The following is a 16,539-nucleotide window of genomic DNA, read 5'->3' on the forward strand; positions in this document are numbered from 1 at the left end:
TTTTTTATAATACATTTAAAAATGTTATGCATGAAACAAATCCATCTTCATTCAAAATGTCTCAGCAGTTTTATCATTTACAAAAGAGAAATCAAATAATAATGAAATAATATTCATTTTTAATCAAAAACACTTTCTTTTTGGAGTTGTTGAAATACGCTATGTGCGCTAGATGGCACAGAGAATGTTAGAAACATGTTGGAGAAATGGAGATTGCAAACTATATATACAGTATATAAAAAAGGGGATTTTAACCATTTTGGAAGTGTGACTTTAACACTTTACATGTACACATAGGCGATCGCTATAGCACGTTGCGTGCAAAGCTATTGGTGTGAAACTTTACAAAAATATGCAAATAGAAAGCTGAGACAAAAACTTGACACCTCGTTTTCCTGCCTTGCACTTTCATCTATAGCAAGCCTACTTTGTGTCTCAGGAAGTTCAGCAGAAGCAAACGACTGACACAGACGGTCACATAAATTCACCAGAGCTCTTAATTTCGGTCGCAGAACACTTCCCCTCAAAAAACAAAAAAAACAAAACAAAAAACAAACAAAAAAAAAAACATTTAACTTTGTTCAAAACATGTTTACCTCTATATACTATGGAAACATAAGCAAAGACGAAACGGAGAGATTACTGGAAAAATATGGAAGAGATGGGAGCTTTTTAATTCGAGACAGCGAAACGGTACCAGGATCTTTTTGCCTTTGTGTTCGGTAAGTGAACAGTTTAAAATAAACAAATCCTAATCCTAATGGGAAAGCAAAAGGGTTTTTTTCCTCCTATTTGCTTAATATAATACATATAAACAATCATTGTTCTTCCTGTGATAACAAAAAGGACAGTAGAACAGCTTCATTAAGAAATCCAAATGTATTTAAAAACCAGTGCTCCTAAATATAAAGAACACGCGAAAAGTTTCTATTTTTTTCTTTTTTGTTTCTTTTTCTACATATTTTCCGTGTTTCAAAAATAACCAGCACTGGTCTACACTGGTCAGTTGGTAGTTTGCTAGTTTTCAATTTCTCATGAGACTTAAGGGGCTCTAATGCTGTTTTTGAAATGGGTTTGCTAGTACGATTAAATCAATGTAACCTACATCTAATGTTTCTGTGTGTGTGTGTGTGTGTGTGTGTGTGTGTGTGTGTGTGTGTGTGTGTGTGTGTGTGTGTGTGTGTCTGTCTGTCTGTCTGTGTAAAGGACTCTTTTTTAGGTTTATTTTACTTCCAATGGTTTTCAGATTAGCTTCACATTCAGATTAGCGTTCGGGGTCGCAATGTATATATAATAAAATGCGTTTAATAATACATAGAACACATAAAGTTACAGTTCAGACATCTGAGCTTCAGCATATCTGGTTTTGACACGGATTACTGTACTATAAAGCGTCACTGTTTACCCAGTACAATACAGGGCTTCTTCGGATGTGATTACACGAACCAAAGGCATTTCAATATATCATCCATCACGCTGACCTTGTCAAAAAAAGGAATATTCTGATGGAATCGGGGCTCCTTTTCTATGAATAAATGATTTTATTCAGCTCTATAATGTACAGTGTCTCTGGGGAATGGAAATTGAACTAAAGGTCGCTGAAGGCAAGTGAGGAAATTTAATTTTGTCAAAATCTCAAAACCTCCCCTTTAGAACTTCAAATCCAGCCATATAGGGAATCGGAAGGTCAAAGACAATTTGATAGGAGATGAACATGTAAAAAGATGCACTTTCACAACACTCCCGTTATTTAAAGTCTTCTGGAAAGGTATGCTGCAGTAACTTTCACAGTAAGAACGCATGCAGTATCTGAACTCTATAGGAAAGGAACATTAAGACATTGACGTAGTGCAGCGTTTTCAGTGGGATAGTTTCCACCTATTAAAGTAAAACATAACTCCGTCTTTACTCGGATTAGGTTAATGAAAGTAGAATGTTTTTAAATAAAGCTTGTTGTTAATGTGGGTTTATATATATATATATATATATATATATATATATATATATATATATATATATATATATATATATAATGTTTGGACAGGATTTTTTTTTTCTTTTAAACAAATAATACATGTTCACAGAGCTATATTCCTGTTTAATTTAATTGTTTATAGTCCTTACTGATTTGGTCATAACTAAAAAAAAAAGATGATTATTATTATTAGGATTAGGATTGCTATTTTTAACGGAACCTTTTATAACAACAACAACAACAACAACATCAATAATAATAATAATAATAATAATAATAATAATAATAATAATAATAATAATAATAATAATAATATCCAGCCAACGAGGTTTTGCTAAAATCAGAAGCCTTTGTTAATTATAATTCATATTGTGGTCAAATGAAATTAAATGTATGTATAGAATAGATGGGGCATGCAGTGGGATGTGTGTATTAAGTGGATAGTTCTCATAAAAGAAAATAAAAAGACGTTAATCTTCATGTGCTTCATTCACAGAAGAGACACATTTGTCCATACCTATCGGATTTCCCAGACCTCAGGAAAATGGGCAGTAAAGGTAAGACAGATGTAGCACCAAACTATGTTTATTAAGAACGTGAAACAAATACATCAGGTATGCAATATTATAGCATTAACCAATTGTTACAATTTGAATCAGACAGTTTTTGACATTAACTCGATGGATTAAAATATATTACAAAATAATAAACGTACGCACGTAACCAAATTGAACAGGAATCTTTATAAATCTGTATGTGGCAGCTGCAACGAGGAAAACACATTTGCAGCCTTTAAAGCGGTCTTTTCATGATCATTTGATGACCCCGTGCACAAGATAGAATTAATCTAATAGCGTTCTGTATTACAAAGCCCAACAGTTGGATTTTAAACCTTTCATGTATTCATTTCTAGAAAAAGGTGTTTTAGACACGTAATAAATATATTGTTAACGTATTTAATTATTTTTAAATTGTTTCCATTGCTTTATATAGAGGAAATTGGCATCCTCATATATTTGCGTCTACATCCCCATATATTTTTTTTTTAAAAATCTGTCCCCACATGAAGTCGTCATGTATGAAAGGGTTAAGAAAGAGCACAGACCGTTATCAAAAAAAAAAAAGAAAGAACTGTTAATAATTTCATCACAACAACAATACATATTGGGTTGGGGTAGAGTTTTCACTTACCAGTAGGTACTATTGAATTAGATTTGCTGTATGTGGAGGAATGTCATAAATAACTGCGCAACTCAAGCTCTCATTTAAATCGAAACCAAGAGCAAGTTAATTTATGTGTAAAACCGTGGGACGATATTTCTTATGTTTTAGACATGATACGATAAACAAGGGCGGACGTGGGAAGGTAAAGTTCTTGCACTGTCTGGTTTTTCTTCTTAAACAACCACCCATACATTATACAGAGGCTAAAGAATTAATATGCCTCGGTTAAACAATTTGCATGGGCGCAACATAAAGAAAACCGCCTGCGTTTTGTTTAGTAAAAATAAAAAGTGAAAACCACGACTTATTTATGTGACATAAATTACATAAGAAGCCTTGTGAATCATTTTACAGTATTTTTTTTCATAATAATTAAACACACGTTATGAAAATGTACTTTAGCATAATACTCACAAAGTTACAAACTGCAGCTAGATACATGATTTAGCTTTTTTATTACCAAGCTATAATATACAACATGTTGAAAAGTTGGCCAGCTGGTTATTATTATTATTATTATTATTATTATTTATTTATTTATTTATTTCTTAGCAGACGCCCTTATCCAGGACGACTTACAATCGCAAGCAAATACAAATACATTCAAGTGTTACAATACAAGTAATACAATAAGAGCAAGAAATACAATAATTTTTGTTCAAGTGTGACAAACCACAATTCAATAATACAGCAGATAATAGTGATAGTTACATCAGGATATGAGTAAATAGTGATAGTTACATCAGGATATGATTAAGTACAAAATACTACAGGTTAAACACTTGGCAGATTACAATATTCTGAAGTACAGGATTAAATGCAGTCAAATAGGGGGCAGATAAGAGCAAAATAAAGCACATTTAAGTTGGGTTTCTGCTGGAGCAATCTAGGTAAAGGTAAAGGGTACAGCAGCAATGTCCCCCACCTGGGATTGAACCCACAACCCTCCGGTCAAGAGTCCAGAGCCCTAACCACTGCTCCACTATATTATCTGCCTTTGTAGTGAATGAAAAGTTACAGTTACAGTAATATGTGGTCTTACCTTCATCTTAATGACACGGCTACTATACTAATGAAAATTAGCTGAAAAAGGAACTACAGAATTAAAGTACTAATAAATAAAAGTACTAATATTAAAGTCTCAATGATACTTTTTTGTCGGCTTCTTTAATATTATATGTAAACTGTGATCTAGTTTACTTTAAAAGTTTCTTTTTTAGTACTGTTTAGGATTCTGACTAGTTAGTTACAGTTTATTGGGCTCACAAGTAATTAAAAAAAACAAAAAAACAAAAATGCCTTTTAAAGTGCATGGTACACTTATACACACAGCGACCAACTCATGAGTTAAAGCTTTGTAAATAAGGGCTCATTGCTTAGTAATAATTAAAAACAAATTGTTATACAGTACTATTGTATGAAAAAAGTATAAACGTTTTGAAAATGGTGCCCAATGCAACCTATACAATATTGTGTATTGTACAGTATATAGTTAAATATCGATAATTAGACAGTGTGGCTTTTCTATGTCCTCAGTTTACCATGGTATACATGTTTTAAGTTTTTTTTTAGTCATTTTGTTTACAGTTTATTTAGTTTTCTTCTAATGGTTTGTTTTATAGGGTACCTCTATTGAACATTGTACTATACATCTTAATGTGACATCACTTTAAAAGCAAAAGTTAAGCTGTCTGATATTGATACAAAGAAATTTCAGATGGTTATATCACATCTATAGGGTCTACTATATATTGTCCTGTTTGTTGGTGGGGGGTTGTTGTCAGTTTGTCTGGGCACACCAACACTGAACATGCATTTACAACTCCAGAATGCTGGCGGGAGATTGGGGTCCGAATGGCAAGCCCGAGATTGGTGAAGGCGGATGGAGGGCAAAGTTTAATGCAAAGAGATAACTAGGAGTGCATGCCTGAGCACACGTGGAGTTTGAGAGGGAGTTGTGAGACAGACCGAGAGACAGAGCCAGATGTTGCCTGAGTGAGAGCGAGAGGTGCTAATTCCATATTTTTGTTTTGCCTTGGCGTGGACAGTGGTCCTTGTGGTACTTTATTTTTTATTTCTCCTGTGCTAATAAACTGCTGAATTTGAGCAAGAAACTACTGCCTGCTTTCCTTTTAAACGCGACGCTACAATATTATAATGTTGTACTTCATTAGATTAGATTTTCTATGCTTTCTTCTTAATACTATAATGTTTTTTTTTTTTGTAAATGCAACAATCAAATGCAATCTGCATTCTTGGTGTATGAATTACCAATCATCTGTCTCTAATTCAAATGTTATTCTTAACATATTGCAGGCAGCTCCAGCAGTGACTTCTCAGCTCTTTGAGACCTTGGATAAACTCATTGACACGTACAGAAGAGCAGTCCCAAGCACCATGGCTCCCTTGCTTTATCCCTTGGACAAAACAGCTCTAAACAACAGCAACCAAAATAAAGGTAGGATTGGTGTTGTTCCCTTTTACCAATGCATCTAAAAAACACTGTAAGAATGGGAACTATTACTTTCAACAAATGCACAGAGAAATATGGTGTAAAGAAGTCATAACCAAAGCAATTTTGTGGCTGCTTATTAGCAGTAGAACCTTGTCATGGGCCCCATTTCGTTGTTTCGTCATAATGAAAATCATTTGGTTCTTTGCTTGTTTTTGTATGTGTGTGTTTTTTAAGATATTTCTAGTACAACATTTACAGATTAAAAAAAAGAAAGATATATATTTACTGTTGCTTCTACTGCTGGTACCTGCTCATTTCCTGAATTGTAGGTCACATGGAGTGAAATTTAACCCTAGAGCACAGGAAGTGATTTAGTTTCAGGAAACAACAGCAATATTTATAGTGGTGCATGTTTTTGTGTTAAAAAAGCAGCTCCATTTTGTCCATGGGCAGGTTTACTATGCTCTTCCACTGTTCAAGCTTCTTTCCATTCTATACACTTTTCCAAGGTTAGCACCCCGCTTGAAATATGTAATTCTTTGAGACACACATTAAAATGAAATATTGGAATTAAAGAATACATATAGAGCTGATATTTCCATCAGTAAAGTAACAAACCTCAATGTTTATTTGCTTTGGACATTATTAATAGTAGGCTGAATTTCCATATTGACTTTTGCCTCCCAATTTCTTCAATGTGGCTGATATAGGAGTTCTACAAACTATAATGTAGTGTGTTTAACATTAGCATTAATTCAGTATGTACTGCCAATATTCTGTTTCCTTGATTTCTTTCTTTAAATAAAGTGCTCAATAATGAGGTATACACATTAGATCTACTGCGCGTTACTTCAATAATGCACATAACCTAGTTTGACGTATCAATTAGTCAATTATTTTTGAGAGATTTTTACAATTGAAATGTAATATAATAATGTACTTAATTTACAGTTTAATGGTCATTTCATAGTACTTACGTGGGTCTATTTTAATGATCTAAACAGTAAAAGATCACAGTAAAAAACAAATGTTTCTGATTAAGGCTGGGATGATCCAGCACATTCTAGTGTGTTTACACTTAAAACTCCGACCTGAGCTGGCTTAGAGTCGATTCAATTATAAAATTCATATCAATTGTGCCACCTACTTACACTTGAGCAGCTCTCTAAAATGGTTCCAAACCTATATATTTGTTGGCATAGCTCTTGAACTAAAGAGCATTACCTCAGATGTTATATCTCCATGGCGACCTCACTATGCACAGGACGAAAATTTAATAGACATGCATTGTGGTTTCCTGAGTTTACAAATGATTGAAATCCTTTTTGATTTTATAGTTAACACAGGCCTTTATTTGGCCACTAACAGACATCTAAGGGCTATAAAAAGTATGGACCACGCAGTACACATCTTTCTCTGCATAAATCTGTATAAAGTAACCAGTATGAAGTTACTGAAGTGCAGATGTTTTCTGGTTACTAGCATTTGTAATATTCACCTTAAATCTAAAATATTGTAGCACAGGATTAATTTCGGAAAATGAAGGCAGTCTTGACAGCAGGGCACGGTAGGCTCTTTATTCGCAGCAACAGGTTCTCAGCAAGTAACACAGCTCACAGCACACGATTCTCCACTCTCTTGAATCCACCCACACACACACCTGATGCACCCTCTTTTATCCTCCCTCAGAACGACACAGAAACACAAAGTTATAAATTATGCGAGGATCGGAAAATCAGCACCCACTGACCTTTAACAAACAACAATATAAAATATTATAATGATCCTCACCCAATCAGAGTCCTGTACAGCTGCATGGGGTTCACATGAACAGCACCTGGTGACCCTCGTGTAAACTGTCTGATCCAGCGCCATGTCTTAGCACCCTGCTGCACGGTGCAAGCAATTAAGTCCTGCAAGTTAACAGTCTGGCATTATCCAAGCGCTCAGCTGAAACAGTTCCGGAGTGCAATACAGCCACAGACAAAGCCGGTCTGCCTGCACCCGCCGCTACAGAGCACCTCCCCTTAGTTCTCCCCGTCTCCAAGGAGATAAGCAAAGTCCCGGGTGCGGCGAGGCGGACATCTGTGGTGTTGTGGCCGATGAAAAGTGACAGCCGCTGGGGTGCCCCCAACCGCGAACAGCTACTGGGTGTCAGAGGACTCACCCCGGCAGGCTGAATGTGAAAGTCCGGGGAAAAGGTGAGCCAGAGGGTTGTGCCCCCAGTTTGTCGCTGCACAATGTATCCCCAGGTGACGGCACATCTCCGCAAAGACCTGGGACTCAAAGTTGCACCACTGGTCTGAGTACAGCTCCTGTGGTACTCCAAAATGGCAGAAAAAGCCTTCCAGCAGTACCGGGGTTGCATACACCTCTGGCCACTATGTGAAGTAGTCTATAGCTACCACAATGTAGCGGTTCTGTGGAAAGGGGCCTAGGATATCGACCCTGATCCGGTCCATGGGCTCCCCAGCTGAAAACTGTAGAATGTAGAATACCTGTTGGAGCCGCCTGAGTGTTTTGGCGGCCCCAAAGTGTCCTGAACCCAGCGTGCCACGATGAGTATGTAGTACCACCGTCTGTAAGGAGTGCGGCACCACGACCTGCCACCTCACCTCCTGGTCTGCTGGCTCCTTACCGCCGCTTTAGTACCCTGTCCCTGATGGCCAGGCTGCTCCACTGTGCCCACAATACCTTTGGCGACTACAGGGCTATACTGTCCCACAGCGGCCTCTGGTGTTCCTCCAGCCAGCACAGCACTGGCTGCAGATCAGCATCCCGGTCCTGCTCAATACAGGGGCGATGGGACAGCACGTCCACGTTGGTGTGGTGAGTCCTGGCTCTGTTCTGGATTCGGTAATTGAAGGGCTGTAGCTGCTCAATCCAGCATGCCACCTGCCCCTCTGGTTCCTGAAATGACAGCAGCCACTACAACGCAGCATGATCCGTGCGGATGAGGAAGGGCAGTCCACACAGATAGTGACAGAAATGGCCACTCCTGTCAGGTGGAGCAGTACCGCCGCTCTGCCTTGTTCAGGGACTGGCTGAAATAAGCCATTACCTAACTCTCTGTCTGCACCCTGCTGTGACAACACTGCTCCGATCCCTTCATTGCTGGCATCTGTGTCAAGTAGGAATGGGAGAGTTGGATGAGGGGGAAGCAGGACAGGTGCCTAAGTCAGTGCTGCCCGCAAGCTGTCAAAGGCACTGTGACAAGCTGCAGTCCAGTGATACGGCTCTTCCTTCCTCAGCAACCAGTGTGGGGGCGCAGCAATGGTGGCGAACTGGGCGACGAAATAGGAGACAGAGGCAAGCCCCAGGAACCCCCGCAGCTGGCGTTGGTCGGACAGAGCAGGCCAGACCCGGACAGCGCTGATCTTGTCGGGCTGAGCAATGCCTTCTCGTCCTACTCAGTGTCCCAGGAAGGAGACTTCCCGCTGCATGAACCTGCACTTGTCCGGGTACAGTTTCAGACCAGCCACCTCTACTCGCTGCAACACCTCCCGCAGGGAGCGTAGAGCCTCAGGGAACACTGACCCATGTACCAGCAGATTGTCCAAGTACACCAGGCAGTGCTGTGGTGGAATCCCGTTCAGCATCTTCTCCAACAACTGCTCAAAGGTAGCAGGCGCATTATACAGCCTGAATGACATGACTCGCAACTGCTGCAGCTCCGGCCGGTGGAGAAGACAGTCTTTGGCCAGGCTGCAGTGGTGAGTTCGACCTGCCAATAGCTTCTTTTTAAGTCCAGCGAGCTAAACCAGGCTGAGACCAGAGCTCAGAGACTCATCGATGCCGGAAAGGGGTCTTTACGGGTCACTTCAGTTGCTGGTAGTACACACAGAACCTCCAGTTTCCATCCTTCTTGGGGACCATGACGACTGGCGCAGATCACTGGATGTCAGATGGCTTGACGAACCCAGCCTCCCGCATCTCGCTGAGGTTCTTTTCTTCAGCCTCCTGTCGGGCCAGGGGCAGTATGCGGGGCTGTAGCTTGATAGGTGCTTCCCTCGTCGATTGCATGTTGTACTAGGTGAGTACGACCCACTCGCTCAAGACTGGTTGCAAAGGTATTTTTGTACTCCAGCAACCTGCAGGTGAATCTGCTGCTCTGGGCTAAGCCCCTCACAGCTACAACGACAGACTGCATTTACTACTGCAGAAGCAGCATCCTGGTGGGCAGATGACTGAGCCACAGCCGGACTGGCAGGCTGATGAGTCGCTAGCTGAGGTTGGGCTGACCATGGACTGGGAACGGCTGGTGTTCGAGCTCGCCGGCCTCTGTGGGGTCGCCCTGGGGGTTTTGCTGATTCCCCTCTGTAAGCAGCAGGCGGTAGCATGCTGAATGCTGAGCTCACAGTCCTGACTGCACCAACCTAGGATAGTCAGTGCAAGGCTCGGGACTCCCAGGAACCGAAGAACCCCCTTCTGCAGGTCCAGCTGACTGCCAGTCTGCTGGAGAAAGTCCAACCCCAGAGTACAAGGGTACCAGACAGCTGCAACCCAGACCTCACAGTAAGGCCACCAACCTGGATCTTCACGGCCCGCTTCCCTTTCGTTGGTGACAGCCCCCTGGTCACTGTGGCACCATGCAGGGGACCCCTTCGATCGACACACGGAGGTGGCAAAAGTCCCCCACGGTCGTCCTCCCGATGACTATGGCTGGGCCTCACAGGCTGGTGTTGCTTGAGAGCGCACCATCAGCTACTTCTAGGGGGAGATGGCCTCCACTCCGGCTATCTGCTGGGCCCCTCCTGGTTGCAGTATCCGGATCCTGTGTGCCACCTTGGGGTGCTGTGTTTGGGCCCGCGGTCCCCCATCTATGTGGGCCGGGCGGCATTTCCCATGGCGGGCCAGCATAGATGGGGGACCACGGGCCCATGAGCATTGCGCCCTCAGGTGGCCAAGTTGGCCACAGCTCCAGCAGTGTCGGGCCTGAGGGTTAGTGCGTTGGCAGCCACTGATGGTCAATGTCTGTACTAGTGCAACAACCTCCGTGAGCCATAGTAGTGCAGGCGCGCTGTCTTCTGTTTCTCTCTTGCTGATCTGGGCTTGACGCACTGCGGGTCGGCTCCTTTCTGATCCCTCCTTTGCCATCCCCTCCTCCCACTCCTGCGACAATCAGAATGAAGCTTGCAGGGTCTGAGGGCGTTGCAGATGTTTGTGCAGCTCTCCAGGCCCGAGCACCTCTATGAATTGCAGACTGGCTTGTTCTCCTTGTTCAGCGGGGGAAGACTCTAGCTCCGACGCAAGACTGGTCAACCTCTCCTGGTCAATCAGTTGCAGCCTCAACTGGAGCCCCTCTGGATCGACCAGGCTCCCGAAGCAGCGCATGAGAGCCTCTCTCAGAGCTGTGTATTCTCCCAGGCTGTCGGGGGGGAAGGTTTAACAGGACCAACTGTGTATCGCCTCTCAGCATCCCAGTCAGTCACTCAACTTCTCTGCCTTGCTCCAGCCGTGCAGCTTGGCCAGTGTCTCCAGCTGCACCGTGAAGGCTTCCCAGCTGCTGGTGCCATTGAATCTTTGTTCCACCTCTCAACTTCCTTCTGCAGCACCCGCTCTGACTCTGCTCCCTGTCTCCAGCTCAGCAAACCTCTCTTGCTGCCGATCTCCACCTGGACAGTGGCGGTGTGTCAGCACCGGTCGCACCTTCCACCATCCCACTTTTGATCACCAATGTAGCACAGAATGAATTTGCTATCGGAAAAAGAAGGTAGTCTTGACAACAGAGCACAGTTCAATAGCCGGCAGGCTCTTTATTTGCAGCAATAGGTAGCGCAACAAGTAACACAGCTCACAGCACACGATTCTTCATTCACTTGAAGCCACCCAAACACACACCTGATGCACCCTCTTTTATCCCCCCTCAGACCCAGACACAGAAGCACAAAGTTACTAGTTGTGAGGCTCGGCCAGTCAGCGCCCACTGACCTTTAACAAACAACAGTGTAAAAGATTATAATGGTCCTCACCCAATCAGTCCTATACAGCCGAATGGAGTTCATGTGAACAGCACCTGGTGACTCCTGTGTAGACTGTCTGATCCAGCGCCAAGGCTCAGCACACTGCTGCACAGTGGAAGCAATTAAGTCACAATTGCCTCACGAAAAAACAAACTGTAAAATAAACGGTGCCATGAAAATGGTGGCACTAATCCTAATAAATGGAGGTCCTGCTTATACACCTCACTATACTTTAGGGAGGTATCTACAATCCCTGAACTAATCTGTATTCCTCAATAATAAACAAACCCCGACTCCGGCTACACTCCCGGCCATCGGCGGTTTAGTTTTCTTCTGGAGGCTCCGATCTCGGTTTACCTTCACGACGATTGGAGGCTTTCAGGAAGATGTTTCGCTGTCTTTGTCTGGGTAGTGTGGACGATCATTAGCCTGTTGGCTACGGCTTTGCAGCAGCTCTGAGGTGTATAAACGCAACCTTTTTATACCTGACGGAACTGGAACACCTACCTGCAGACTAGATTCCACAGTGACCAAGAATGTGTGAATAGAAATATCAATGCAATCACAATTATGTTGAAAAAGATATTGTAGTGATAAATACAACACAGCAGGCAGCAACAGTAAGTATAGTAATGTGTTTTGTTATTAACTCAATAGCAGGTTCAGTAACACTTTAAAGCTATTTGAAGACATGCTATCATAATTTCTTATTATAGTACTAGTTATATAATACAAACAAAGTATGAAAAAAAAAACCAGAAGTAACAGTGGTACATAAAATATAGAATAGTCAGGCTTTCTGTGTTAAAGAAAAAAAAGTCAAACACACACTGCACAAATACGTTGTTATTGAGAAACAGACAGCTCTTTGTGCTGCTGAAGCTAGGTTAAAACTTCCTCTTTCTACTACGTATCTTACTTTAAAACCACAGCAGCACCACAAGTAATTCAGACAGTTACAAAGACAAAGGCAAGTCATTTTTTTGTTTGTTGTTGTAACGGGCATTGTGGCAGGGCAAAAGCCCTGCTGCTGTAAATAGTATGTGTGTGGGATTATGGGGTTAAATCTGTCCCTGCCAGCAATCAGGTGTGGCCATTCTCTAGTTAGGTAATTGATTCTAATTGGGAAGTGGCCACATGTATAAAAAGGAAGCAAAATCATTTTTGCTTGTTGGAGGAGTTTGAGGGTGAGGGTCGAGTCAGAAGTGAGAAGTTACCCTTGTGACCCAGAGCAGGATTGCAAAAAAAGTGGGAGCAGGAGCAGAGGCGATGGAAAGCTGAAGGGGCTTCAATTTGCAGGACTTGCCTGGGTTTGGGCACAAGAAAGAGGGGTGCCCACATGAATACCCCTGCTTTGTAATGACGTATCCGAGGTATGAGGTGGAGTGCCTGGACGAGTTGCTTCACTGTAAAGCACAAAAACCGTCTGCCTGCTGGAAAGCCAGAGACGGGCCCCTCTGCTTCCCAAGCCCTCTTCGCCTGCCTCGAGGACCAAGGTTGGAGCCTCACCTGTGGGGAGTCCGGTCAGTCACTGGTATGCTGCCCCCTCCAATATCAAGAGGAGGAACGACCTGCCTGAATGAGGAAGAAGGGGAGGGTTGGACGTTCCCGGAGGCGAGCAGAGGGAGGCCCTGCTGTCCCCAGAGCCAAAGGGGGAGGGGCTGCTGTCATCCTGAGAGCAGGAAGGGGAGAAGCCTCTGTTTTTTCTAGTGCAAAAGGGGGAGGAGCCGCTGCCATCTCCATGACCAAGCAAGCTTCCTTTTTCACCCAGGAACTCGAGAGCAGACATCAGTGAGCTACCGACCTCTGGACAAAGGCAGGGTTTACTGTAGCGCGATGAGAAGAAACACTCCCTGGCATGCCTAACCCATGCGAGCGCAAGAGTTAATGCGACGCTCCCTACTGAGTCTCCAACGAAGACCAGCCTCCTGCACACAGCCAGGACGCAAACCTTTGCTGTATGACTTATCAAGAGCACCACGTGGTTGCACTTTAAAGGGATCCTGCACGTCTGGCAAAGAAAGCTCGGCTTCATCATCCATTTCCTTCATTGGTGAGGATGCTCTGAACGAGTCTCTTGTCAGCATCGGTCTCCAGTGAAGCGGAAAGTTCCTGTTGAACGCCGTAAGGCTTACGGTAAAAGATTTCTTCTACAATAGCAGCTAAGGTTTCAAACGTTTTGGGTGTTGGAGAAATCCCTTCGACTGGTACATCCAATCCAGCATATGCTCCAAGTGTGCCAGATGGTGTTTATGTGCTTCAGAACCTTAAAGATGCCTTTTCTTTGACTACTTCGAAGGAACTACAGGTCCAGATTTTAATTCTAAATGGAGCCATACCAATTGTAGTAAATAAAGCTAGAAATGTGGGTTTTATTATAGGTAATACTTTCTTTTATTTCCCAATTTAATATGGTGATAAGTTTGGCCACTTTTTTTTACGCAATCTAAAATTTATTAAACTATTTTTGCCAGAAAGTCTCTTTCGGACAACGGTGCAAACTCTTACGAACCCCAAACTGGATTATTGTAACTCTCTTTAGGTCAGGCCTTCCAGCTTGTCAGCTGAATAGACTTCAGAGAATACAAAATATGGCAGCTCGCCTTGTAAGTGGGACTACATTGTTTTCCCATATTACTCCAGTTTTGAGAGAACGGCATTGGCTCCCTGTCCGAAAGAGAATCGATTTTAAAATCCTTTGTATGGCATATAAAGCCCTAAATGGAATAGGTCCTGACTTTCTTAAAGCTGTTCTTTATGTCAGAGATACTACAAGGGTGCTGCGCTAAACCGGTTCTTTCCGTATTTCACCTCCTAGATTTTCTAGAGTTAATTTTGGAGGCTGTACCTTCGGGGCTAGAGCAGCTTTTTTATGGAATTTGTTGCCTGTAGAAACTATGATTCTCCTGTAGCCTCTTGAAATTTAGGAAGCAACTCAAAACCTGGCTATTTAAAAGAGCATTCGAATAAGCTAAGAGAGAACAATAGCTGACATGACTGGACAATCATGTGTAATAATGAGATGTATTTTATTTTTATGTTTTATTTCTACTATGATGGTTTTTTTTTAATTGTATTGTTGGTCTAGAGTTTTTAAAGTCTTAATGTTTTGTACAACGCTCTGATGTCTGGTGGCGAATGGCGCTATAAATAAAATACAAAAATCATTCAGTATCCTCTATGTATGCATAACATGCTAGTAAAATATATTATATACTATATGAATCCCCACCACTAAATAATCTAATATTGTAGGTGACAAAATCAAGTCACAGAAAGGGGACAGAGTGTTGCAAGGGGGGCATGGGTTATTGGTTAAACACTGGGGTAATGGCTGTACATATAGAGAATGTTTGAAAATGTGATATGTGAATGTGATATTTGCTTTTTTAAGTCCACAGTTCTGCTGCCTTACAGACTTCTAATTGCAATGGGTTTGATTTGTTTGTGCCAACCTAACAGTGGTATGCTGAGCTCAGTGTTTGACTAAAGCATTTACTGTTGTCTCAGTGTATTATTAATCTTTAAATTCTTCTGTTTTACAGAGTTCGACTATTTGGAGTTGTGCTAGACTGACATCTTTGCAACATAAATGCTCAAAAGCCCAGACAAGCAACCGTGTACACCCGACTTCAACAGAATTTATTTTGCTTATCATCGTGGACTGAAGTATTTAGATGAAAACTGACAAGAATGGACTGAATTTCACAGCAGACAGTTTATGTCATTGCTGAGTGGGTAGTTGTGGCTGTTTACCTCAAGCCAGTTCAACTCTATATGGAAATCTTTTCTATTTCTCCCTTTACTTTAAATAAAAAAAATACTTTTTGTAAAAGACCAGTGTAACTGTACTATTTGTTAATTTATTGTATTTACATCATATATTAATTTGATGATTTCCATAGTATATTGTAGACAGGTGACTCAAACAGAGACAACTATTAAAAAAATAAAATAATAATAATAATCTGAATTGGCTGATGAGTTCATAATACTGCAGCGTGCACGAGAGGTAGGGCAATACTGACATCAGCATAAGACATGCCCTGCCTCTGTACCACACAGCTTGCTCTTTAGTTGAATGGCAAGACATTCGTCTTTGAATCATATGGTTTTCGGTTCACATCCTTCCTTTGCTTTTTCATTCAGTTTAATGGTCTGAGATGTCAATTCATTACACGTTGCAAAACTTTTATCACTTTTATCAGTTTCAAAACTGTTAATCTGCTTTGATGTTCTGTTGTAAGAAAGTTACCAAGGTTTGAAAATCAGGCCCTTAGCATATACTTTTGTGCCATTGAAGATATTAGTCGTAGTTAAAACTTTAAAGTCAATTATGCTCATTTTATACATTCCTTTATTCATTTTAACAACTAATATTTTGTTTCTTAGAATTATCAGCAGAGGTTTAAAAATGTTTACACATCTTGAGATAAAATCTTAATGTCTTGAATCGGAGAACTGAAACAATGCATCCTTTGTGGTTATTGTGGAGAAATTAAGCTGCAGATTTGTGGGCCTGATAAAGCCACCAACATTTTTTCTCATGAAACTAATTTTGCCCTTGGACCTTTAGAGTATCATTATTAAAAAAAACAAGTACATAACATTGTCCCTTCCAGTGCTACTTCTGTGAAGAAGCCTTCTTCCATTTAGAACCATACAGTTCATCAACTTAAGTTCATTAGCTGGCTTGCGTCGCCTTTCGTTCTGCACCAAGTGTAGTTGGTTTTACATTGTGTTTTGTAACCATACATGATTTATCACTGGGTAAACAGAAAGGAAAAATAAGGAACAAATAAAAGGGACTGGCCAACAATATATGCTGTGTGACGTTACATGGGACACGAAAACGGATACCTGTCCCTCAACACAGTGACTATATCGACCAACATTTCCAGCAAGACCATCTCCTGGGTGTT

At 41.6% G+C, this 16,539-nt stretch overlaps 1 protein-coding gene across 1 annotated transcript; it reads left to right on the forward strand.

Annotated features, from left to right (window-relative positions):
• Nucleotides 1-330: 330 nt before the first annotated feature.
• On the forward strand, nt 331-15,480 carry LOC117405763 (SH2 domain-containing protein 1A-like). The gene is made up of 4 exons (XM_034009123.3): nt 331-722; nt 2,472-2,532; nt 5,516-5,657; nt 15,163-15,480. Exons 1-4 carry the CDS (start codon nt 589-591, stop codon nt 15,186-15,188), a joined length of 363 nt encoding a protein of 120 aa, XP_033865014.1. The 5' UTR covers nt 331-588; the 3' UTR covers nt 15,189-15,480.
• The last annotated feature ends 1,059 nt before the right edge of the window (nt 15,481-16,539 follow it).

This window comes from Acipenser ruthenus, chromosome 9 (genome assembly GCF_902713425.1).
Source record: "Acipenser ruthenus chromosome 9, fAciRut3.2 maternal haplotype, whole genome shotgun sequence".
Taxonomy (NCBI): domain Eukaryota; kingdom Metazoa; phylum Chordata; class Actinopteri; order Acipenseriformes; family Acipenseridae; genus Acipenser; species Acipenser ruthenus.

What these genes read in the sequence shown, in the direction of transcription:
- LOC117405763 (XM_034009123.3), top strand. Translation starts at nt 589, where the DNA reads ATGTTTACCTCTATATACTATGGAAACATAAGCAAAGACGAAACGGAG. An exon ending in TCTTTTTGCCTTTGTGTTCG is followed by an intron (nt 723 to 2,471) that starts GTAAGTGAACAG and finishes CTTCATTCACAG; the next exon opens with AAGAGACACATTTGTCCATA. An exon ending in CAACAGCAACCAAAATAAAG is followed by an intron (nt 5,658 to 15,162) that starts GTAGGATTGGTG and finishes TCTGTTTTACAG; the next exon opens with AGTTCGACTATTTGGAGTTG.